Source organism: Numida meleagris, chromosome 14 (genome assembly GCF_002078875.1).
Source record: "Numida meleagris isolate 19003 breed g44 Domestic line chromosome 14, NumMel1.0, whole genome shotgun sequence".
NCBI classification, from domain to species: domain Eukaryota; kingdom Metazoa; phylum Chordata; class Aves; order Galliformes; family Numididae; genus Numida; species Numida meleagris.
Genome location: NC_034422.1, coordinates 1,497,952 through 1,523,166, shown reverse-complemented (window position 1 = coordinate 1,523,166; position 25,215 = coordinate 1,497,952). Strand labels below are relative to the sequence as shown.

Below are 25,215 nucleotides of genomic sequence, written 5' to 3'. Positions count from 1 at the left end.
GACTGAGTTTGCTTTATGGGACGAGGTGATAAGCAGCTGGGATTGAGGCCTGGTGCTTACAGCTGTACAGCACTCACTGCCACGGCCTCTGTGCGGGGGGGGGGTGTGCACACAGGGGCCTGACTGCGCCACTATGTAAGTAGTGTCAAAATGTTTAAGAGGGAGATCTGGATACGTTAAAAATTATGCAGAGATTTAATACACTCCCCACACACCTCAACTTACGTACTACTGAAAAAAAGTGGCTGTAATGTGATGGAAAGTACAGCAGTAATAGCAGGGTGGCACAATCCCAGGCTGCAGCAAATGAGAACAAACCCCAGCACAGCAGCTGTGGACACAGAAACAAAAGAAGAAAATCTGCTTACCTTTGGAAGGCCTCAGGCACACAGGAATCTCCAGAGATACCCTCACCTCCACTGCCAGCCCTTAAATGGGGTCTGGGAAGGGGGGGATCCTGGCTCCACCCCTTCTGGCCACACAGGTGCATTGCATTGCATTGCTTGCACCTGAGCTCCCCTGGGCTGGCCCTGCCTTCCCCCCAGGTGCTCCATCACTGCTTCAAGCCCTGACCCAGCTCTTCCCCTACAGCGGCTGATTGCTGTTATGTGTGCAAAGATGTGTTGGATGTGCAGTCTGGCCCGACACCACCAAGGGCTGGGGAGTAGGGGGGAAGACACCTGTGCCACAAGTGCTGGAGCACACAGAGAAGCGCACTTACTGAGCACTGACCTTGAGAAGACTTTTTAGCACCTCTGCAATATTTACACAGCGCACAGAACTTTCATCTTACGGGTCTGGCGTTCCTGTTCCAGGTAGTGGTAACTGACACAACATTTTGCTATTCAACTGAAGGGACAAGAAAGAAAGACAGACCAGTTATTTTATTCAAAACTTTTAAAAAGTTAATAGACAAAAAAACTGATAAATTATTCTCATTGCATCAATGAGACAGACGTCACGATGGCTTCCTGCTGCCCCCACAAGCTGCACTACAACGACCATATTTTATTCCCCACTAGTCCCAGTTTCCTTGAAGTCATTCTGACGTAGCAGTCCTGTACGAAATAAGACGTAGCCTTGTCTTGCTGGGTGGTGTGCCACGACCACGCTTCACACAGCTCTGACTGGAGCCAGCCTGGGGTTTCTCTAAGGTTTTTGGAGATAAGAAAAATCTACAGACGTGTAATGCCTTATTTATGTTCACCGTACTGCACTGTACACACAATCCATCACCACAGCAGACCATGCATACGGAACTTTTCAGTTACAGGCATTGTGAGCTAACCAAACACCAGCAAGATGAAATGCTTCTGAGCCCTCCTCTCAGAAACGATACCTACTTCTTAGCCACCTGTGTTCTTCCTACACAAGTCCAGCTGTGCCAAAGCCAGAGAAAAGAGCACTTTACCTTAACCTAAAGCATTTGCCTGGTGGTTAAAGAAAGCACTGGCCTAGAGAAGCCAGCCCAGAGATGCCCCATCACCATTTGGGCACCTGCAGTTTCAAGCAGCGGTTTGCTCCAATCCTGCAGAACCTGCGACCTGAAGTACTACCGCCCTGAATTCAGCGCTGCTATTTCTCGACACCAAAAGCAAGGTATCCACAAAGAGAAATCCACAGGAGAAAGCAGAAGGAAAAAAGTTTACTCCTTGGAAATATAGGAGTAACGAGAAGAACGTGCAGATAAAACTGCTTTACGTTGCTTCCATCTTACTGCTAAAACGGCATGCCTACATCCTTCTACAGATCAAGTTTTAATTGAAGGCTTTATGAGACTGAAAAAAATAACGTTCAGAATAGCTTAAAGACTTCCTGAGGATGGAGGCACGCTCAATATAAGCAGCAGTTAATTCTAGCACCACAGCTCTGAGGCAGATGTTTTCTTACCCTCTTGATGCCTACAGCCTCCAGGCACAGTTTACGTGAGCTTTTTGGGGCAGAGTGGAACAGGGACACAACAAAAACATACATCCTCGACAGCTTACAAAACCAGAAGCCTTAACCCTTTCTCCTTTTAACAGCAGAATACCCTCAGTTTGTCAACTCCTCTGCAACAGCCGAAACATGCCGGCGCATCTTCAGCTGCAGTGTGCGACACAAGGCTGGTCGTACAGTCCCCATTGCAATTATTTTCCTGCACAAGAAAAATATCCACAGGAGCAAGCTTTGGTTATAGGAATTCACAGGGGAATAAAAAGTTGGTGCTCTTGCAGCTGCTGAGCACACGGACATTCACTTGTTTTGTATTCCACAGCTCAGCTTTGAGTTCTGGGGAATACCTGAGGACAGGACAGCTTCAGGCTTAGAGTTCTCTTCTGGAGTGGAAGGCAGATATGAGTGCGCATGAAGGAGGCAAGGGGCTGAAGGACATTTTAAGACAGCATCACAACGTAACAGATAAAAATCTAGTGGTACTGTAGCCAAATGTACTAGTGCAAAGAGTCCAGAGGCAGCTCCCGGGCAGCCAGCACCTTCACTCCTCAGGTGCGCGTGATTTTATCTGGAGGCATGAAACCTGTGTCACCCAGCGTTCGAAGGGCCACTCTCCCATTTGGCCGTATCACCAGGTGGGTGATGCTGCCATTGTTAAGAGACATTCGCAGCCAGCCTTCGGGGGGGAACTGCAGCGCTCTGTTACGAAAAGAAACAACAGGGAAACAAAAATATTGTTATATATCAAAATATTGTGAATACTGTTATACCAACGTGTTGTTGGCAGCATCACTTTCTGTTCAAGATAAGAAATGAAACTGATGGTCGTTCTGCAGCTTGCATGTAAATGCTCCTACTGAGCCACGTTTGGAAAAAAAAATTCCTGCAATTAATTAATAAAGAAGTGCAGCTTTGGTAAATGGACCGGTGCCAAGAATGTACTTTCATAAGCAGATTCCAGCAGATGGATGCGATTAATGTAGACAGGATTAATTCAAACTGACAGAAGGTAGAAGGTGTAACGTAGTCTGGATGCTGGGAGTGCTCTGAGCAACCTAGGAACAAATAAGGTGACGGATACCCTAGGTTTAGCTGGTCACTGAGCCAAACCCAGTACCACAGAACAGTGCTGTTTAGGGCGGGCAGAGAAAACATCTCACTTCTCCACAGTAGGTCTCCCCAGCAGACCAAAGGCATAAGCAGCACGACTTCTGCTGATAAGACTAAATAGCATAAGTAAAAACACCAGAGAAGAGGTAGTGATGTCTAATTCATTCTAGTTACCAGCGTGTGCTGATGGAAGCCATTCACTACGACTGCTTCCCATCAGTTACGCTGCTCCCCAGACATGAAAGGAACGAGCACGCAGCGCGCTCTGTAGGAATGCAGTCTCATGGATCTGCCTCGTCTCCAGCTCAAGTTCCTAACGGAACGGCCTCAGGAGGAGTTCAACCAGCTGCAGCAAACAGCTCCAGAAAGTATGAAGTTGACTCAAACATTTCAATCTGGTGCCAAGGAATAACCTGATCTTGAGTCCACAGCCATCTTTTAGAAAGGCTAAAATAAATAACAGCCAGTCAAGCTGGACTCAAAAGGAACAGTGCAGATTGCGTTCAGTTGCTATGAGATAGCCTGAAATGGCAGATACAGCAGGTAAGGTGAAAAGAAGATGGAAGAAACAGCAACGAGAAAAAGCATGCAAGTATTTCAGAAGAAGCCTTAGGAGCAGAAAGACAATCCCTCTGGGCACAGAAAAGAATACTCTGTGTACCTGATCAATAACTTTAAGTACAGCCATTTCCAAGAGCTCTAAGCAGTCTGCAGAGCAGACAGGCTGCCACGTAACTAGCTCAGCTAAAAAAAATTAACTGAAATTGTTGTGGCTATTATTCAGATTAAAGTTTAATCATATCTGTCCTGCTCAAAACACATTATCTCACAAGACAGCATTTTGCTGATGAGAAAGAGGAACCAAACAGACTCAGGTGACTGGATACGGAGACAGGCAAAGATGCAGAACTGTTTTCTCCTTCACAGCCACGCAGACTCTAGCTGAAAGATGCCCTCTCCCATCCAATCCTACGCTCAATGTTACTGCAAAAAGCACGCTAATACCGTATGTACATAATGCAAAACACCTAGTAAGGAATTCCCCAAACTCAATCCATCTTTCATTAAGTAAGATCAAATCTCCCCAAAAACAGGCACCTAGTTCGACGCTCTATCTGTTGTCCTTCCCAGCAGTCAGCACGGGCATGGTCTTCAGGTTTATGTGAAGCAGAAGCACATGGCGTTAAAGAGACTGCTCAGACACCACAGGGCATCCAGTCTCACCAATTTCGCCATTTGCACTTGAAAGTGTTCTAATTTTCAAATGTTTCCTGTATCTCCAAATTTGCCCCGTGACAAAGCTGCAGGACCAGCTGCTCCTGCTGCAAGCACCCATCTGCAGCCACCTCTAACATGGCACACAGAGACCTCCCAGCTCAGCCAGCGCAATGAACACACCAGCGCTAACTCAGCAGGACTCCACCTTTCAAAGAACACAGGTGAGCACGCAGCCCGACACATACCTGCAGACAATGTAGCGGATCACATTGGCATGACACACAAAGATCTCGTAGCTGTCTTCCTCCTGCTTTACATCAGCTCGATGAATGAAGTTTCGAAATGCAGCCTCAATTCGAGCTCCGTCTTCGTAATACTGCTAATGGCACAGAGTTCAGATTTAAACACAGCTCAGAGCAGCGTCTGCACGTTGGTTACATCTTCTAAAGACTTCTTCTTTACACGGATGCAGACTTGAGGCTCAATTAATACACAGAGATTTTAAATTATTTTAGGGGTTCTGTACGCTTACTGAGGAGGAAAAAGTATGCAGCTATCTAAGGCCCGTGATGAAAAGCATCAGCTCGCCACAAGTTATTGCCATTGTCCATTTAAAGTACACTCAGAAGTATAAAAATGAAAATACATAAAGCAAAGTGTAAGTGAAAGGTTACCACAGCTTCTGGTTTCCAGTGGGAGACGGGAGGGTCTGGCTCTATAGGTGCTCCTTCTCTCAGCAGATCAGTGCTAATTTTTTTGACACCTAAAACATGAAATACACGTTCAGAAAGGAGCTGTTATGTCCCATGCTCCTGCAAACATGCCCACAGACTGCACAGCCAACACATTTTTTCATATTTTTTTTTCCTGATGACCTGCAACAGTCTTTGCTTTACAAAATCCATAAGGGAAGAGCAACCAACAGAGCTGAGCTGCACAGCAGCGCACACAGGTGCCAGTGACTCACTCAGAGTGGCAGCTCCCCTGGATTTTTTAAAGAGAAACTGGCAACAAGCAGAAGGAAGGCTGCCAGCTTCTTTACAGACATGGTCACACACTCTAGAAGTTGATCACTAACGGCTCAACTACACCGTAACTCAAGGACAAGCTCAGAATCCTACTGGCAGCAGCCTGAAGGATCAGAAGATACGGAGAAACCAACAGAAGTCACTTACCTGGGAGATATTTGCTTATAATTTCAGTTGTTTCCGTTGCTCTGGTCATGGAGGAGTGGATGATCTGATTGAACTTTAACCCCAAGCTTGCTAGTCTGTGTCCCGTCAGTTCAGCCTGCTCTCGACCTTAAGAAAATAAATCAGCAAATTAACAAACGCAACCCATTGGTTAAAGAGAATTCTACCTCAAGGGTCGTTATGGGGCTCAGTTTAAGACACAAGCCACAGCCAAGGGAAACTGTACTGGGCAGCAGGAAAATCTGCTCCAAACCCTTATGATAACTGGAAACTTCCTTTATGTTTTTTTCAGAAGCCAATGTTTTCTGAATGCTGTAAAGCGAGTTTCAATTTTTGGACTTAGAGATTGAAAATTGAGAAATCACCTTTGTACCATCTTTCCGTTACAAAGCTTCTGTAACACGGATGAAGCTTTGGCAGCAAAAGCCATAGGAGAGCTGGGCTACTGAGCTGCACTGCTGAGACAGCGGCTCACACACAAGGCCGTGCTTAACGTCAGGAGCACAGCTCTTCCAGGCCTACGTACCAAGCGGGGTCAGAGTTCTGTCCTTATCGGCGCGGCCGTCCAGGTTGTACTGCGAGTGGCGGATGAGGAAGATGTGGCGCGTGGCCCTGGCCCTGCAGTGCTCCAGGCGGGAGCTGAGCTCCTCTTCCCCCGTCTCCTCATTCTTCTTTTTGAGGTTGATGAGAGCCAGCGGTTCGCGCCTGCGCAAGCACATTTGGAACTCCAGTTTTAGGAAGGAAAACTTGGAGATGGGAATTTTACAGATGGATAAGCCTGCTGTAGTTACACACATCTGAAGCACTGGAATGGACTACTTAACCAATTATATCGCAAAACGGATTGAAACCATCGTGCTGGAGCTATAAATAAAACCCTGCGTTCAAAAAAACCCAAACACATGAATCCCATAGGCTAAGGTTTATAACTGACAGGTAAATCCAATACATTCGGAAACAGCCACCGCTAAATGAATTCGCAGCTCCCACAGCACAGCACAGCGCGGCCCCCCAGCACAGCACAGCACAGCCCTCCCTGCACAGCACAGCGCTGGGCCGCCCGGTGCCGGCAGCCGCCGCTCGGGGCCGCGCTGAGGCCTGGCGGCAAGATGTCGGCGGGGTGACGGCAGCGCGGGGCTGCCCTCGGGGCTCCCGGCCCCGCTCCGCCCCCACGCAACAGGCGCTGCCCCGGCCGCGCCATTCCCGAGGAGCTCCGACCGAAGGACGCGGTGCGCTCCGCGCCGCGATCGCCGCCGCCCCCTCCGCCCGGCCCGGCCCCCGGCCCCGCCGCCCCCCTCCGCCCGGCCCCGCGCGGTCCCCTCGCGCCGCCGCACGCACCGGTCCCAGTTGCTGTCCCAGAAGCCGCCGCCGCCCGCGGGCCGCTCGATCCATCCCGGGCCCGGCGGGCAGGAGGCGGCGGGCGGCAGCAGCAGCAAGCCCTGCGGCGCGGCGGGGGCGGGGGGAGCGGCGGCGGAGCCCCCCGAGCGCGGCTCGGCGTCCCCGCGGGCCGGCTGCTTGCCCACGGCCACGGCGGAGAAGAGCACGGAGCCGCCGGCCAGCCCGCAGGCGGCCAGCGCCAGGGCGCGGCGGAACGACATGGCGCGGGCGGCGGCCGCGTGCCTCGCTCCCACGCCCCGCCCGCCCCGCGCCGCCCCGCCCCGGACGGAGCGCCGAGTGGGGCAACATTCCCCGGCAGCCGCGAGGCCGCCCCGACAGCGCCGCGCAGAGAGAGCACCGGGGCCGGGCTGGAGCCGCCCCGTGCAGGCGATGTCCGCGGCAGAGCAGCTGCGTCCCGCACAGCTCCAAGGAGACATCCGCTGTAGGCCCAAGGAAAAGACGTTCAGTCACGGTTGGGCAGAGCCTGCCTTTAAACCACCGAGCTTGGGTAGCACTACACCGCACATCTCTGCACGATGTACCTTGCTTCAGTCACCACTTCCTTCCTTCGTAAAGGCTTCCTTCTGCTTTCTGGATCAAGAAGAAAAACAAGTTGTCATTTCTGTGGTCCAACCGACACGTTCCTCACCTGTGGTTCTGTCAGCATTTCACCTTTAGGCCCCAGCCCCGAAATACCTCTGACGAGGCAGGAGAACAGCGGCTCTCCAGCTCGGCCCGAATCCTGCCTGCCCGTGCCCGTACGGACACACTCAGTGTCTCAGTGGTGGCTGCGGAGCCCCAAGGGCCGTAACACGGTTCTGTCCGTCGCTCTGGCAGCCCCGGGCCCAGCAGCACGCTGTGTGCGCAGCATCAGCGCTGAACTGCAGATGATCTCACCATCAATAATTTAGAGCTTCGTATGAACCTATTTGCAAACTGAAACCCACCGACTCCTTGGGGAAAGATGAGCAGAACAGGGTTCTTTTCCTTCTGAGCTGACGTCCGAATTCATGGCTCATTTCTACCTATTAAATTCAGTTTTGCAAGCGCGCTATTTGCCATCTTTCAGATTTTTTTATATTTAACCATGCACTCTTCCAATTCCCATCCACCTATTCGAGCTGCAGGTCCCCGGCCTGCAGAGTGCGCTTCTGCAGTGAGCACAGTGGCACGGCGCAGCGCTCGCAGCCGTGCTGCAGCAGTGAGCGCGGAGCCGTGCACGAAGGGCTGCCCCGCGCACAGCCCCGGGCCGAGCACGGCCCTGGTGCTGCAGTTGGGGCCCTCCCCAGCTCTGAGCCCAGCGTCCTTCCCCCACCCACCGCTCCGTGGCTCTGTTTCACGCACGCACAGCGCATGCCGCGCCAGGGCCCCCCGCTCCCCGCAGACCAACTGCGGCCACACCGCTCGCACGGAGCACAGGCTCTGAGCAACGTTTGCTACAGGCTTGATGCTTGTTTCCATCCTTCTTGCCTACCTCTGTCTCTGTGGCTAAGGTACCGAGCGTTCTTCTAAAGCACTGAGCGTTCTGTTTCGTCTCGCGTAGCTTTAAAATTCCTGTTTGTTATTTTCTTTAACTTGGAAGTATTAGCCCTTATCACAGAGACACTGTGTTTATACTGTATATCCTCTTTCTCATCAAGAGCTGAGGAGAAAAAAAAGCTTATTTTGAAAACTTCCCATCCAAATCTCCAGAGAGAGCACTCCTCTCTTTCCCCAGCAACTGACAGAGGTGCCCGTGTGCCCTTATCCCATCCCCTGCCCGGGGCCAGGCTGAAGCCAGATGGGACTAACACTGCAATTCCTTAAAAAAAACCCTCTCCGTTGCTCGAAGTCTAAAACCACATGTTCCAGGTTGCAATTTCAGTGTTACTACAGGAGCGCTGAATGCACAGAATGTCCAACGTGAGATCAGAATCCCCATTCCCACAGAGGGAAGTCTGCCAGGAGTGAGGCCAGCACCGGCTCCCAGCAGGGGACTCGGAGAGCGCCTGATGACCATCGTAAGCAGCAGTCAAAAGTGTTTTCTCAGCAAAAAAATGCACTGCTGAACACTTGGCAAATCTCCCTGTGCTAGAAAAGGAAAATGGACAATATGATTGCTTGCCTCAGTGCTGCATTTTGGATGTCATTCTTCTGTGATAGCACTTCACCGTCTCCTCGGCAGATGCTCACACTGCAGTTTAGTTTTGGTTGCTTTAGGGACTGTCGTACTTACACTCTTTATGTGCAAAAGCGTTTCGAGATTATCTTTGAGAGTCTTATTTTGCTCAGTAAATCCAAAAATATTATTTTTAATTTGATGAGGCTTACCGTTTTGTAAAGCTTGAATTCAGCTAGGTTGAAAAAACTCCAACAACTTGTTGAAGCGTTACCAGCAGGTTGAGCACACCGTCCTGCACTGCATTAGCAGCTGCTTCACTCCACGCTCTCGGCTTGTGTGTTTGTTTTAATATTCACGTGACTACAATGCTAATCCCGTTTCATTGTGTTGTGTTTCATCTGGGAGCAGAAAATCCCCCTAAGAGGATAACCACCTCCTGATGGTGCCCACTAATGGAATTACTCTGTTAGCCCAACAGCAGCACGCTGGTGCTACTGATACCCACGGGGCGCTGCTCAGGGCTGATTCCAGTGGGGTCATCCCAGCTCCGTGGGACGCAGAGCTCTGCCACAACGGGTGCTTAGGGCCGGCTGCGCTCTGGGCTGTGCTGCTGCCAGAACTAGGCCGAGCAGGAGGCAGGGAGCCGGCGCGGCTGTCAGGGAAGTCGGCACGGATGCCGTCTGACAAATGATCACAGAATGGTAGAATGATGGTGCTTTCTCCTGGCCGGCAGCAAAACCTTATGGCAACAGCAGGAGCAACGGCAGCTCCCGGCCTTAATGTCACTGCACAAGGAATATGAAGAACTCCTGTTTCCTGCATGGGACCCGGATCGCTACAGAGATGAGTCAGTGTTTGGATGTTCACCGTTAGCTGCAGGGAGAGCAGGGGCAGGTCTCTAGCCTACAGCTCGCAAGAAAAATGTATGAACTGCCAGGCATTTTTTTAAACAAAACCAGTAGAGTAGGAAAAGGACACTGGAAATGAACAAAATGCGTTCGAAGTGAACAAAATGTGACCCCGGATACCTTTGTTCACAATGTATCACCTCGCACGATACAAAATACAGCTGCAAAGTTATGAGCTAATAAGAGGAGAGAAAGAAAAGGAAACGTGAGGTCACTGGACCCAGATGCATGCAGACACACGCTGCGGGCTGACTGCTGGCCTTCCTGGAGGAAACACTGATGTCATCCTGGCTTGCTTCAGCCCCAGCAAAATTTAAATGACATGCTAGTTTAAACTACTGGGTTATAAAATGATGTCTACTTAAGCTCATTTAATACATGTTTTAGAGAGCAAGAAAATACTGCTTTTAAGCATCATTGGTTTGTGTGACTTGACAAGTTAAAAAAAAAAAAAAAAAAAGGTTTGGAAGCTGTGCTATTGGCTCTCTGACCGTATCTGACTGCTCCACCGAAGAGCTCAGCAATACCACGCAAGTACTGTGTTGGTTAAATACAACATAAAATCTATGGAGATTTTGGCATGAAAGGAAGCCTACACAGATCCATGCCAGAACTGATTCAGATCTTGAATTCAATCTAGGTATTGTGAGTCACACACTCAAGGATCCTTCAGCTTTCTCTTGGCCACAAAACTGAGAGAAGCTCACTTAGGATGGGAGACTTGCCCTCCTCCCCAGACACCCTCTCCATAAACTTACTTAAAATGAGGTTTCACCTTATCTAGGGCACAGAAAGTCAGTCATGAAAGACTAACCCCCTTCTTCATCTGGAGCTCGCAGCCGCCCTCTTCCTGGCTGAAGTAGACTGAAAGGAAATTTTTTATCAGTGCTGGGTATCACCGGCAAAGAGAAGTATCTCAGATAGAGCTGTGAGCAACTCATCTTTCCCGAGGCTGCCTCTTTCCTTACCCCTTCAGTAAAGTGTAAGGCCATTTAAAACGAGGACGTTTGTGTTTCCCAAACACTAACATTCAGACTTACAAATCAAAAGACACGCCAAAAATGTTATTTGTCAAAGACTGAATGGAACATTTCTGAGCTGGTAAACTAATTATACTAATACCGGCTCCATCCCTTTCATTAGGGAAAGGCATCCAGTTCTGCCCCTGAAGTCATACTCATGAAACTAAGGGTTTCTAACAAAAACACTAACGCTGCGTTATCTAATGTAATGCTCTAATAAATAATGATGCATCACGCCAGAAGGGTTTCATTGGAAACAGATGGTCTAAGGAATGGAAACATAAGCAGAGTATTTTAGTGCAATCGCTATCCAGGAAACAAAAAGGGATTTGGTATTATTGCCTCAAGAACAGCTCCCTCCCAACCTTTCTGTCTTAGTTATCAGTAAACTTTGATTCTGCTAACAAACAGTGCTGCGGATTGCTCACAACCATGGAACAGGGCTCAGGCATTTCTCTGAATCCTGATTAGTAAGTGGGACTCTGCTTTTGCAGTGCTCAGCTGATCTCTCTTTACAACCACTTTTTTTTCCTGGCTTAGAAAACAAAATGGATTTGGAGCTGTGGTGAGTTTCCCAGGGTTGCATTTGATACAGCCGCTGCCGAGCAGTCTGTATTTAGGCCCCAACCCCAGCTCTGAGTTCAGGTGCATGGGGAAACCATTGCAAGACTTGGGACGTGGCATTCACTTAGCAAGAATGGGAGCACAGAGCGCTTGCTCAGAGCCGCCCGCCTTCAAGCACAGGGATCACCCTGAACAACCGACCTCCTCGGCACTGTGCCAACGTTTAAAAAAATCCCATTTGCAGGAGAAACCATGACCTTATTATGTGCTCATTGGGCTTATACCTCTAGGGAGAACACCAGCGGAAAGATGCATTTGTCTTAATGACAGTACTTCTCAAGGCCAATGGACGTAACGTGCACCCATGTGGCTGATGTGGCACAGACACAGCCCTTCCTCTGCCGACAGAGATGAGCACAAGATGAGACTGAGCCAGGGCCATCTCCTGATAGCGTGGCTGAGAGCCAGCAGTTCCGAATAAGAGGAGTTAGTACAGTTCCTATTTGTTCAGAGTTTATTTTTGCCTGAACGCAAGACACCAAGGTTAGGACCAAGAGTCTAATTGGTTACAAGGGCTCAGCACCTGGAGTAGCTGAGCTGAATCCTGTGGAATTATTTCAAACTTGACTAAGTAGGGTTGAGATCTGTCTGTCCTGGAGCGTAACAACCCCACCCCAGAGCCACATCTCCCACCTGGGAGCAGCACGTATTGATGCTATTTCAGCTGAGGTGCTTGGTTCTTGTTGTATCAACAAGGAGAAAATCATGGAGAGCATCTTCTCGTATTACAAATACGACTACACGTTGTTTTTCTGTCTCCGTCCCAACACTAATAAGCGCAGGACCTAATTATCCCCATTTATAAATAACTTTCCTCATCCTACTGCTGTCCAACAATGTTCTGGCAGGCACCCTCAGCAGGAGATTTGAAATTATGTCCCTGCCAAAAGCTCTTGCTGCTGCTGAATCACAGCATACACAATTAAAAGGCTGTGGTTCATATTATGTATATCTACACACATACATATATATGTAAATATGTGCACGCGTGTGTGCAGTGACTTGGAAATTCTATACAGTATTTGCCAAATACAGCCAGTGTCAGGGAAGTAGCCACCTGGCTTCAAACTAAATGCGTTCCTGAACGCCTTTGCTGGAATTACCTTACTTGGGGAATTCCTTTTACAGTGTATTGCCCTGGGATTTTTATGGTGCAGGTGACAGACACATGGCACTGTAGGACTGGTTGCTGCTTAAAATCAAAACATGCATTTTATACAAAAAGTCTCTCTCAGAGACAAATGCACAGTAATCTGAATTGCCAAAAACTAATGGCTATCCTGTGAGGACAGAGCTTCATCTGAACTTTCTCTGCTGGCTTGTTTTCTGCCCCCAGACAAATCTTTTCAAGGGCTCTGAAGATTTATGTTATTGCTCTGCCTCACAGCCCTGCCCTGGTCAAGGCCCTGCCTACATTATAACCTTCTGACATCCCGAAATAAAACGATGGGAATCCATCTGGAGAGGAAGAAGAGACCTTCTATGTACTTAACAGCATGCTGCCTGACCCAGCCAATCCTTCACGCTGATAGAAACCGGAGGAAACTTTTCTTGCCAGCAATAAAACCAACTACTCTTTGCTCCCTACTGACACTGTCTATTCCCTTTCATGTCAGCTGAAGGTATTTTCTTTTCTCTTTTCCATCACCTCTTTTTCCAGCTCTCACTCTGTGTTCTGTGCCATCACAGCACACTGCAATGGCCCCACAGCTATGTTACTGTATTTCTGCTCAGCAATTTTAATTATTATTATTATTGTTGTATTTATGCACACCTATTCCAATAAGCAGGCATGGAAAAGCTGAGTTGCTTGAGGCAATCAAGTACACGATCCCTTGGAATGAGGACAGTGCTGTGGGGGTATTATGAAGAGGGTTTGGATTATAAGGATTATAAGGAAATATGCAAGAGGTCAAGGGAATAATCAAGGCAGACATTTCTATCGTATCTTTACCAAAACAGCCCTTCAAAGTCAGCGCTAAAGAGCAAGACTACTGTCAGCAACACCCATCACACGCACACCCAAAGACTTCTTCCCAAGAATGCGTCCTGAAATGATATTTGAGGTTAAATATGCCCCCGATCTGCCCCGTTGCTCCCGGGCACCTTTGGGACGCATCCGCTTGGCTCCAGCCCACAGGCTGCACAATGATGGGATTCTGGCCTCTCACAAACACAACGCATTTGTGAGGCCGGGAAGTCACATCCCCGTCTGGCACGGAGCAAGCAGGCATGGAAAGATGTGCAAGGTCAGCAGCAGTTTGCAGCGGAGCCGAGAACTGGTGCCAAACTGCCCGGTGCCCATTCCTGTGCCTTAATTGCAGACCATGCTTCCAGCTGAACATCTAACTGGTGTGGCTCAACGCTGGGAAAGTGCCAGCAAGACAGCAGCACAAAGCACGTGCCTCTTGCTACAGAAGATTGTGGCCAACAACACGGCAGTTTGTCTGCATGCTGTCACAGTGCACCCAAAAAGCTCATCATAACCATAACCATAGCCAAAAAGCTAATCACAACCAATATCTACTAAGAAGTACTTACCTCCTTGGTTTTACATATATTATTTTAGACATATTTCAGTGAGAAATGAGGGCCGGTCCTGAGCCCAGATGGATTGCTAACATTGAGGCTGCAAAAATAGGATCGTGCTCTTATTGAATTTCGTCAGATATTGCAGTTTCTACATAGTGAGTTTTTCCTAAGAAAAAGTAGCATTGGTTTGTATATATTGAAAACAAACAAAACCCCAAAAAAGCAAAAACAAAACAAAACCACACGCTCTGCACCCTCATGGCTGGAAGAGGTTTTTGAAACATACGCTCCAAGGTAGGTGTGCTTTGCAAATGGCACACACAGGATCTTTCCAGTTCAGATCCATTCAAGCAGGGGATGCAGGAATAAACCACTGCCCAGGAGACACTTACCTGCACGCTGTGGGGAAGGACAAGCCAGAAAGCAGGAGAGCACTGCTTTGGTGCTCCACTGGTACACCTGCATTCCTCCTTGCTGGCTGCCACTAAAAAGCACACAGATGAAGATGTCAAGGTTCTGTTAGTAGGGAGAGAGGCTGCTTTAAAAACAGAGTTGGACAAAAAATTGGATTGTTTAGGAAAGACTGGTAAAGCTCAGCATTGCCCACACTACTCAGATGCTGTCCTCTCAGGCCAGCATTTTTATGATCCAGTACCGCAAGGATAGGACGTCAGTCCTTTACAGCCCCTGCAAATAAATGGTCACATTACTGTATGAAATTCCTCAGAAAAAAATGCATGTCTAAAGGGCAAACAGGATGGCAACACAGCATTAAATAACTTGTATGAAAAAAGCAGACGTTAAGAATCCTCCTCACAATCATGAGACACGTCTCTGCCTCAGAAGACTTTTCTCTCTCCCTAGGTAAGATCTGCTGCCTGAAGCTTTGCCAAAGTTCCCGTTCTGTATCTAGCCCGTATCAAGAATACCACATGCCTGCTGGGAGAAAAAACCACCGGGCAGGAAGGAACCATTCTGCCCGTTGGAAAGAACTGGTGGATCAATGCCAGCCAGGCTGAAGGATTCTTGCTGTCAGAGCTGGCTCTCCCACGGCCACTTGTTTCAGGCAATTTCTGACAGCTCACCTGAGCTCTCAGCTCCCCCTGGCAGACAGCCCACCCGCTGCTTCAGCTCTCGTTTGCAGATCTCAGCACTGGGCTGCTCTCAGGGATCCCTCACGCTCTTACATGTTCCCATGGACAGGCCCAGCTCCAGGAACGCTCAGGGTCACCGTCTGCTGCTGAGGCAACCACGTGGCACACAGTGAATACGGGGTTAGGAGCAGCAGGGCAGACCACTGGGGTCTTCAGGTCCCACAGCTGAACTCACACGTGGCTTCAGGAGAAAAAGCAAAATTCATCATGCAGAGGGCAAATTCATAACACGAGTGCAGATGTTAAAAGAGGGGCACAGCACCAGGGCGAAAGGAAAGCTCTCCAATGTTCTCCACTTTCTCCAAGCTTCCACCAGTGCTTTCTCTCCTCTGAATATCCCTTGAATTGGTGGGCATACCTACCGGCCTTCCACAGCACGGAACATAACCACTGGCAGAAACACTGTTTTCAGTCTGTTTTATTTGCTAACGTTTTCATAAGTATTTTTGGTTTTGTATTTTGCTGCGGATACAACCATTTCTTTTTCTATCAACACAGACCAGTTCCATTTAAAATACACCAGATAGGGACACCTATAACTACTTTGACTTGAATATATGTACAGTTATGTATACATTATATACACATAGGCATTATATATATATACATATATATATATACACATATATATAAGGCACTGTAAAATGTACCATCACTTCTCTGAGACTCTTTAATTTGCAGAAGTAGATCGTATTTCTTCATATAATTTGAAATGTCTAACCAAGGAATCTTTCAAATGTTCCAGGGTTATACAGATATCAGCTGTGAAATAAGCCTTACTTTAAAGCTCAAGTTATTGTGACAAGATGAACAAAACCTATTTTGACAGTAACTCTAATCCATTTATTATATAACTGCTTCTCTCTTAAAAGATATATTCACCTGTATAAATAGTTTCTTTTGTCTCTCCTTATTATGTTCCAAAATGTGAACTGAAACTCATCCTGCAGAATAAAAAAAAAACAATGATGGAGAATTGAATATAAACGTGGATAATTTATCCATTACTTAGAGAGAGGAAAGCCAAGATCTCTGTAAGCCAACATGTCTTTAAATAAAACTTACTAAAACAGATCATGACCTTACGCAGATCTGTTTGACTTAGTGTCAATGGAACCTGTTGATTAAGTTTTTGGACATGTAATAAGGTAACCTCTGCCGCTACGGCACACAAATACGACTGGTATTTATAATGAACATGTTTGAATGGGTTCTTGCTCAATATAATTAGTCTACATATGTAAATTACAGCATCGGAAATCCTGGAACAGCTGCTGTTAGGAGAGTTCAGCAATTATGTGAATTAGAAGCCAATCTTACACATCCAATGGACGTATTTCCAAAGAACAGAAACAAATGAAGATAGATAGATGAAAAGTCATACATCTTTGGGATGCATAAATCCAGATATCCTGGACAGAATGTTTTTTCCACACTACTCTGTAGCAACAATTCCCAATTGTGCTGGACCACAGGATTCCTATTAAATCCCACAACTTTAACAACAGACCCTAGGAAAAGCTTCACTTCGTGTTGTCCCTGTACTACCCGCCGTGGCCCCAAAAGCGTGATCCACTGGTCACAAGTAGGAGGCACTTTTTAGAAGGTTCTTATTTTCTACTCAAAGCACCTTGAAGATGAGCACCTGCAGTCACTTGGTTTAATATTTTGACACCTGTGGGTTCTGCACTGGAACTGGCCTGCCCAGTTCACAGCTGTTTCAGTTCACGTTTTGCACAAGCAGAAATGAAAAGGGGCAGCACCCCACGAACCGACCCAGCACACGAGGGCACGTCAGGCAGAACGCACCAGGGACACCGGACACTTTAAAATACTGAAGTGACTCAAAGGTTTAAAAATATATATATGTATTACGAGAGCCACAAAAAGGGTTACAGACAGAGCTCCACAAAGCCTGCACGGATACATTCCAACAATTCAGGTGGCAGAACAGGTGAAATACAGACCATAAAAACGGTTCAGCATTAACCTTCCAGACTGTCAGGGACAGCAATCTTAACCTCATCTTTCCCACATAAAAATAAAAATTGAATATATATATATATCTATATATCTAGTCTGGACCACAGATACAGTCCAAAGAAAACCACATTGCAGTTTGCACATTAGGCTCGTAGGAGAACAGGCATTACCCGAGGAGCACCACGGTAACGCCCACAGCGTGATTATCTCAGGCCAAGCTGATGTGACCTTGTGCCTCGTTAGCAATTTCAGAACAGCAACACAACACAGTTCATTTGCTGCACATGGCTACTAACACAGCTCTGTGCAACCCTTAGAGCTTTAACCAAACGATGCAATTACATCCGTTTTAATTTAAAAAAGAAAATGCAAATGTAAGATATTTGGGCAGTTCCTGCTATCACCTTTCTTTAAAATTCAGGACTTGAGGACTTCTTGGATGTGCTTGCTTACAGACACAGCGCTCAGACTGTACTAATGACCTCCAGGAAAAGATGCCTCCCTGAGGCTTTTTCCTTTGTTACCTCCAGGTTATGTCTGCGTCCAGTTTTGACACGGGGGCCAAACGCTGGTTGTGTATCAGTGCAGTATTTGGCCCAAAGTTTCAAAGTCTTTGCTATACAGACTTTCCTATGAGGTCAAGAAACAAAGCAGTAAAAAAAGAAAATATTAAGGCTTCAAGTAAAAATATTTCCTCTCTCTCCCACCCATGTAGTAAGGTACATTTAATTTCATAACGCTCAATATATTATACAATTAAAGATACAGAGATCCAACTTTTCAAGGCAGACTGCACTACAATGGAAACCTGGGGGCTAAATGGGAGTGTATGAACAGGGAATGAACGGCTAATGAAATGCAACATGCGATGAACATTGATGCATAAACTAAAAACTATTGCTGTTTTTTCCAAAAAGTAATACAATCCGCAGCTAAAAATAAAAACACGTTGAAAAGCTTTAAGACTTCTGAACATGAAATAAACATGACAAAATCAAGAAGCTACTTTATAATATGTGTTAACTTGTGCTGGATTTTCATAGCTGATCCCACCTACTGTAAATCAGCATCACTTGCTTAGCTTCAATGGAGCCACGCCAGTTTGCACCACCTGAAGATTTGGCTGCAGTGCCTGTAAAAACTGAGGGTCTGGGCAGAAGAAGAACGTGGCTGTTAATCTGTGAACTGTTTGAAGAACAGTATTTTAACAAGGGGGGATTCTGCTCCTAAAGCAGATGCAGTAAGTAGGTCCCCAGTCCTATAACAGGAGCTATGGACGCAGGTGCTTACATTTAAGAGAATGGCTGCAGGTTCAGTGCCTTGGGTGGGAAGGAGGCTGGATTTGCTGCATGCAATCTCCTGTTAACAGTTCTGCTCAGCTTATTCTGTCAGAAGATTTGAATGATTTACTCCAGGCTATGTGCACTGAATTATATGCAAACCTCAAAAGAAAAAGAAAAAAAAAAGACTTTGGTACCATTGTAAACTTGTTACCATAGCCAATGCGTCTCCACTGTGGCCAAATCTACCCACAAAATATTTAATCCTTACATCTGAACCTGCAATGACACAGTGCACTCATCCATTCCTCCCTATCCCCTTCTTTCAAAAAGCACCCGGGATATCAGTGCTTTATATGTACACCACTGTGTTCAGTCTTACTGAGAAATTCTTCTGTCATGAACTAATGTAGTTAACCTCAAAGGCTCTCTGGCCCTTCAAGTTCCTCAGTAGCCTTTTCTTTTACAAATGCAGGAGAAAGAATGACCAGAGCGGAGCATCACTGGGATGCAAATCTCAAATACAACACTGGTGCAGACTCCCAGCTTTGCTTGCACGTATTTCACTTACATATTCAGAGGTACATGATACGTGCCCTCGTCTAGATGAGTAGCTCGCATTCTGTGTCACTCATCCCCTCTTTCTGGCTTACGAGTGGCACACATGACACTTAACAAGCAGGTAAGTCTCATGTTATTGTACCAGAGTGAATTCCAGTCCTTGAGGAAGCCCTGCACCTTCCCGAGCAGCTAACATCAGGGTGGAGCTGCAGATCAGTACTGGTTAAAGATGGAAGAAATCTGTGAGGCCGCTGGGTGCAGCCCCTTGGCCCCGCAGCTTCGCCTTGAACAGAAACATCTCTCATCACGTGTCTGAATATGGTTTGACTGTCTTCACTTGGTAGTCTCCAGTACTCTGCCCTGGACGACTACTCCCCTTCCCTTTCCCTATCATCTTCTCTCCTCCCTCTGAATGTAGACAGACCACTGGCTGCCAGAACAACCCTTTGATTTGCCTTTGGTTTTACCTATTTTAACCAACATATCTGTAAAATTATCCTACTCTATTTCCACTTTGTTTCTTGGCCAGTGACATGCTTTTAGCCCTTTAAATCTTCCTATCAGCCAGCTTGTCCAGTCTTTTATGATATATTGCTCCCCCTGTACTTGATCCAGTCTGCCAGCATTCTTCTGGCACCGCGGTGCCTCCAACTAAAGGCAATATTCTACGTGCCAGCAAACAAATCTGCACAGAAGGACTACAGCTTCTCTGCTCTGCAATGCCCTCACAGCAGGCATTTAAAATATCACTGAGGCCATAAAATGCACACTGATTTCTAGTTCACTCTCTCACAACTTTGGCCTATTTCAGCTGCTCTGCTTTTTAGATTTCTCCCTTCAGACAGTACAGAGCTTTACACATAATTATGTTCTCTTCAATCTTCCTCTCCAAAAATTATGCGATACAAAGGGAACATGTAGTAACCATGTATTGCAGTAAATGTCAACATTTATCAAAACAAAAGATCAATTTTAACCAAGCAAAACTGAGGTCAATATTTGCCTTCTGGAATAATTAATCTCGACATATATAAACACAAGTAAAATGTTATCGACACATTCTGAATTGCTACCAATTAGCTGGAGAGTTCTCCATTATAGTCAAGGCCTGGAAAGGATTTAGCCCCTTGAAACCAATGTCCTGCAAAACAAGGAATTTAGCTCTCTAGTCAAAACTATTTACCAGGAGAATGAGGTGGAAAGCTGAGGCTTCATATGCTGACTGGCTCAGTGATAAATAATGATTTTTACTGACTTTGGCAACAGTCACTCAGGATGTTCTTAACAGAACACAGAAGCTAGCTACTTAGCATTGGTCCAGACCTCCGTACTTTTGATAGCAAATGAGAAGGAAAAGGAGATCAGGAATGGAGAGAAAAAAAAAGAAGTAAGTATTTGTCCCAAAATTAGTTACCAGAGTTCTGATTTCTGAGACAAAAAATACCGTAACTCTTTCTTGTGTTTTCTGTTTGCTTTTAAACAGCGAAGTTGTCTTTAAATCCAACAAAGCAAATGCAGTTTTCTGGAGACAGGGAAAGGAAACCTCAGAATGTTAAATACATTTGATCGATATTATTTTAAAAAGTTGTTCCCCGTGGGAAAGAAAATTCAAAAACCAAACAGAAAAATCCTTTGTCTAACAGTACTGAAGACCAGAAGGAATGTGCTAGTCATTAGGCAGACACCAAATTTATATCCTATAGACTTACGCTTGGCTCAGTTACACAGACTGTGAATTCAACAGCTCATGCTAACCCTGCTGCAGGGCGGCACCAGGCAGGTTGGTAGCCGCCTTACCGCCCAGATCCAACAGGCAAGAGGGAGGGTGCAGGGAAAGCAGCTGACGACTGTTTAGAACGTGTTCCCCTCCAAACACTTCCTTTTGTGCCTACACGGTTTTATTTCTGAGTCAGAGAAGCCTTTAAAAAAACAGGGATGAGAGGTGAGAGTGGAAGATCCTCACGGGCAGCGCGGTCCTTTCCCACCAGACAGACACGCGGGCGCACACACGTTTTCACACGTGGGGAGGCGACCAGCAGAGCAGGAGGAGCTGCCACTGCCCCTTCTCCTGCGCCCAGCTGGGACGGGGGAGCAGGGAGCCTTTGGAAGATGACACAGCGTCCGTGGAACAGGGTGCCCTGCCCTGCTCCTGCCTAGGAGAACCTGACCTGCAACGCCTGGGAGACGCAGGGCAGCTCTCACACCTGCAAACTGCCCAGCACAGGGAGCATGCTTTCCTCACCAGCAGAAAAGCAGCAGCCGGATCTCTGACTCCTGCCAGACACGTGGCCGGCCAGAAGAACTGGGAAGGGGCACAGGAAAATGGAACGATCCTGGACAGACCATTTTTTTCACTGCACTATTGGTACACAGTGTTGGACAGACAGACGCACAGTGGCTTTAGCACTCTCTTGCACAAAAAACTTCTCTCTGTGGTTGTGGTGGTAGGTGGCAGCCAGTTCCCGTCTGTCAGTTAAGATGAATCTGATGGACTGTACAATTTTATTCTGTCAAGAATAAGGCTGCAGCTGTTTATTTGGCCGAAGTATAGAGATGAAAACAGAACGAATCCAAAACAAGAAAAGGACAGTGGCTGGCTGCTTCTGCTCCTTCTTTGCTGTTAATTGAGTCTTCACAGTGCTCCTAGCTTCATGGCTGGCTGAGTGGATGGCTCTTTGTTTTCATTTAATTTTATTTTACACTGAAATTTCATAGGTTGTTCCACCAACTCCAGACACCTTCTTAACATTTGAGTGTCTAGCAGGGCTGACAGGTGTTCCTTGGGAACTTGATGTTGAGCCCAGCCTGGATATTCCTTTTGGCTGTCCATTTATTTTACTGTGCGGTGTCTTCATCTGTATGTCATCCCTGCATCAAAAGAAATACCAAGACACAGTGTTAGTGAGCAAAGTGTGATAACGGAATGGCTTTATTCAGGATGAACAGCCACCCCTGATAGACTGAATCCCACTGATGCAAAATATTTGAACGTGGAAACAACTTGGTTGAAGCCAATGCACTTGATGAAAAGCCACTGAAATGAGATAATTCACTGGGCCATTAGATGAGTGGATCAGACCGCAGTAATATTTGTTAAAATGCTCATTTAATCACTTGCTTAGATGCTTTGCTGAACCAAACTAATTGCAAAGCATCTGCAGGAGAGTTTAACTGTTTTCACTGTTGACTTTAACCCAAACCGTGCTTACTAACAATTAGACACACAATGCTCTGAAAAAAAACACTTCTTAGATAAATATTCAAAGTCAAACAAAATTATGTTGCTCATCTCTGAAAGACATACAAAAACTGGAGTGTATAACTTCTTAATCATAGGAGACACAAACTGAATCAAGTCAGGAAGCACACTACGATGCCTGGTAATTAATGACCATATTCCTGATCAACTCTTTAAAATAATTTCCTTTCTTATGACCTACTGCCAGGGTGAACAGACAACAGGCTTTTCTCAAAAGACCCTTTAGAACTATACCACTACACTAAAACTGAGTGCGTCTCATCCCCAGGACTCACCAAGCAACAGGAAAAAAGACCTCATGTATGTTCTGGAAGTGCCAGATTAAGAAAAGGCAAAGAGCTTTTCATATTAGCATCTTTCCTGTAGCAGCAGCTGACACATGCAGGGCTCAAACAGAGAGCAGGGAAGCAAGAGAAATTCAGCAGGTCTTCTTTCCCAGAAATAACTTAACACATGTGAGGAGAGGTGAATAGCTGCCTGCCTGCTAAATGTTAGCTCTTCTACCAGTAGACAAAACATAACAACTGTAACTCACTTGAAAACACTGGGGAATAACTTGCTGCCACTAAACTTTGGGACAATTATAACAATGGTTGTCCCTCATTTCAGTAACTTTCCCCAAAATGTTAAGTAATGCTGGAGTGAGAAACCTGGAACATTAACTAGAGGACAGCATAGTGTAGTAACTGCCAGGTGCAAAGAAAACCTAAATATTTCCAGTAAGCCCCCCAGGACCCACACTGCAGCCTCAGCAGGATCACGTGGCTCTTTTCAGACTTTCCATTGCAAAGGCGATGGGCTCCAGAAGGAAGAGAAAGGTAAATGTGTGCACAAGCTGCAGCTAAAGATGTTGCTCAGACGCCACTTCTAATGGTGAGTAAGAAGACAGTGAGATGGCCTCTGCTTCCATCACCACTTCTGTACTATGGGACATGCAGCACAGATAAATACACAGCTCTCTATGCCAAGCAGAGTTTCCAGGACTTGTATGTGCCATGATCCTATTAGTGCCTCTGTGCCCAGACAATGCTGGGTCCAGCCTCCCTTTAGGCCACGCACTAAAACAGCTTCACCCTTTCATGTGTAACAGGAGGGATAATTTGCCCTGTGTCTTGCAAATAATTGTCAAGTTCGCCTAAGATATTAAATCACAGTGAATTTTACAGCTTCATTGACCACCTGCAGTTGAAGTTACAGCAAACATGCACGTATTTTGTCATTTCTGCTCTGGACTGTCACAGAAATGAAGAGCACTCACAAATGTCCCACTCTTGCCGGCCTACAATGAACACGTAACTGGGCTGTGCCTCCGGGGAGGCCTCTCACAAAGAGACTCTCATTTCAAAGCAACACCATAAGCAGTACATACCTTTGTGCTCCCACTGATTGCACCTCTGTAATTTCCACAGTGTTTACAAATGAGACAGCCTTTGGGCCTCCGTAAGAGGGTGACCTAGGCATTCCTGTGGGGGATGATGGGACCTGGTGGCCTGGTGATTTGTAGGAGCCATTGCTCACCCTGCCTTGTAGTGCTTGATGCGCCTGGACATTGTTATTGGCTAAATCAGCTTGCAGAGAGGTTGTGGAAGTCCTTGGTGCTCTTGTCATTGCACTTGAGAGCGAAGACACTGAGGACTGCAGTATAGGGTTCCTTGTGCTAAAACTGGAAGCAGCCATCAGATTGTCTCTAGATCCATATCTCATTGCCATACTGCGCGGGTCTTCAGAGAGTGTGCTGACTTGCTGAAGGCTGTAAGAGCTGGGGGTGTCATAGACACCTGAGTCTGCAAACACGGAATCAGGGTGCGAGTGGAGGAGCTTCTCCCTCTCTTCCATCTCTTTCCTCTCCTGAATGGATGCCATAATGGTTTTGGAAAGGTTGTCATAGCGGACTGGAGAGGGGTCTCGCTGATGTGGAGCTGGGCCCCCCAGCACTGGGCTGAAGCTCTGAGGCGGTTGGCGTTGCAGCTTGCTCCCCCGTAGATGGCACATTTTGGCTGATAAATATGGTGAGTGGTACCCGACAGAGCTGACTGCAGAATGGGCGACGCACTTCCTCCCCGAGGGCGACATGGGGTTTAGCAAACTGTCATATGAAAGACTCCCATTTCTGTTCGACAGGGAATTGGGAGAAAAGATGCTTTTGTAAGGAGTGGAAGCTGCCCCTTCAGACTTTATTGGATGAAGGGGCACTTTGTCAGTCCCTCTCCTGCCAGCAGATTTCAGGCTCAGGGATCGTGAATTGACGGCAAAGGAATCTATCTGGAGTGGGGAAGACTGATAGGTCTTGTGAAGGGAGCTCTTCCTGTAGCTGGGGATGTCCAGGCTGGGTTCGGACTGGTAATCAAGGCTCCTGCCATCCTCTTCTATCAGAGCCCCCTGGCTGTGTCCCTCCTGCAGGGTGATCTAAAACAGAGGTGAATATGAGAAACAAAAGCCTCTAACAGACATGTACAGTTTTGCTCTCCGTGGGGACTGCTCAGGAGGAAGACAAGTTGGACATCTTCTCTCAGACTCACAGCCTAAGACAAAGGTTTGTTATGAGGAGTCTCTTAACTCCTGCTCAGCCCGTGGACAGCACCTCAGAATCAAGGAGTCAGTCACAGTAACTGCTAAATAATATTGACTAATAAGTACGTCAATACATGGACACGGTGAGATAACTTCTAAACTGAAACTCTGTCAAGGTAAATGAAACTGTAATCCGGTAATAATGCCCTTGGAAAAGCACTTTGCTTCAACTTTCCCACAAATAGCTCTTGAGTTGAGTGATGTCTGGTTTTCAGTGCTGAGTCAGACATCCTTTAGGCTTCATTTCAGCACGCTGGGGACCAGCACACTCTCAATTCACTTTACTCAAAGATATAAATACTCAACAATTCTGAATATCAGGTCGTAGGTCTTCAAAATCAAGCATCTAAGATTAATTAAAGCAGAGAGGCTCCCTCCCACCATTTA

At 46.8% G+C, this 25,215-nt stretch overlaps 2 protein-coding genes across 9 annotated transcripts in view; both read right to left on the bottom strand.

Annotated features, from left to right (window-relative positions):
* Positions 866 to 7,069, bottom strand: PGAM5 (PGAM family member 5, mitochondrial serine/threonine protein phosphatase). Of its 2 annotated transcripts, none has more exons than XM_021412905.1 (6): positions 6,795 to 7,069; positions 5,983 to 6,161; positions 5,439 to 5,564; positions 4,938 to 5,026; positions 4,509 to 4,642; positions 866 to 2,634 (listed from the first exon to the last, which is right to left on the bottom strand). In XM_021412905.1, the coding sequence occupies exons 1-6, from the start codon at positions 7,052 to 7,054 to the stop codon at positions 2,484 to 2,486; spliced, it is 939 nt and encodes a 312-aa protein (XP_021268580.1). In that variant the 5' UTR covers positions 7,055 to 7,069; the 3' UTR covers positions 866 to 2,483. The 2 variants fall into 2 exon arrangements, with proteins under 2 accessions (XP_021268580.1, XP_021268581.1); XM_021412906.1 differs by having other exon boundaries at positions 4,509 to 4,639.
* Positions 15,575 to 25,215, bottom strand: part of ZDHHC8 (zinc finger DHHC-type containing 8) — a 93,866-nt gene continuing 84,225 nt past the window's right edge. For 6 of the 7 annotated variants that reach the window (XM_021412901.1, XM_021412898.1, XM_021412900.1 and 3 more), the window contains 2 exons: positions 23,627 to 24,663; positions 15,575 to 21,866 (listed from right to left, as the gene is read on the bottom strand). In XM_021412901.1, coding sequence (XP_021268576.1) covers positions 21,695 to 21,866; positions 23,627 to 24,663 — 1,209 coding nt within the window. In that variant the 3' untranslated portion in view covers positions 15,575 to 21,694. The remainder of the gene's footprint in view (positions 21,867 to 23,626; positions 24,664 to 25,215) is intronic. The other variant, XR_002443467.1, reaches the window with a different exon arrangement.

Coding starts and splice junctions, on each gene's coding strand:
- PGAM5 (XM_021412905.1), bottom strand. CDS start 7,054: ATGTCGTTCCGCCGCGCCCTGGCGCTGGCCGCCTGCGGGCTGGCCGGC. Junction 5,027..5,438: donor TATAAGCAAATATCTCCCAG/GTAAGTGACTTC, acceptor TTCATGTTTTAG/GTGTCAAAAAAATTAGCACT. Junction 2,635..4,508: donor ATCCGCTACATTGTCTGCAG/GTATGTGTCGGG, acceptor TTTTCGTAACAG/AGCGCTGCAGTTCCCCCCCG.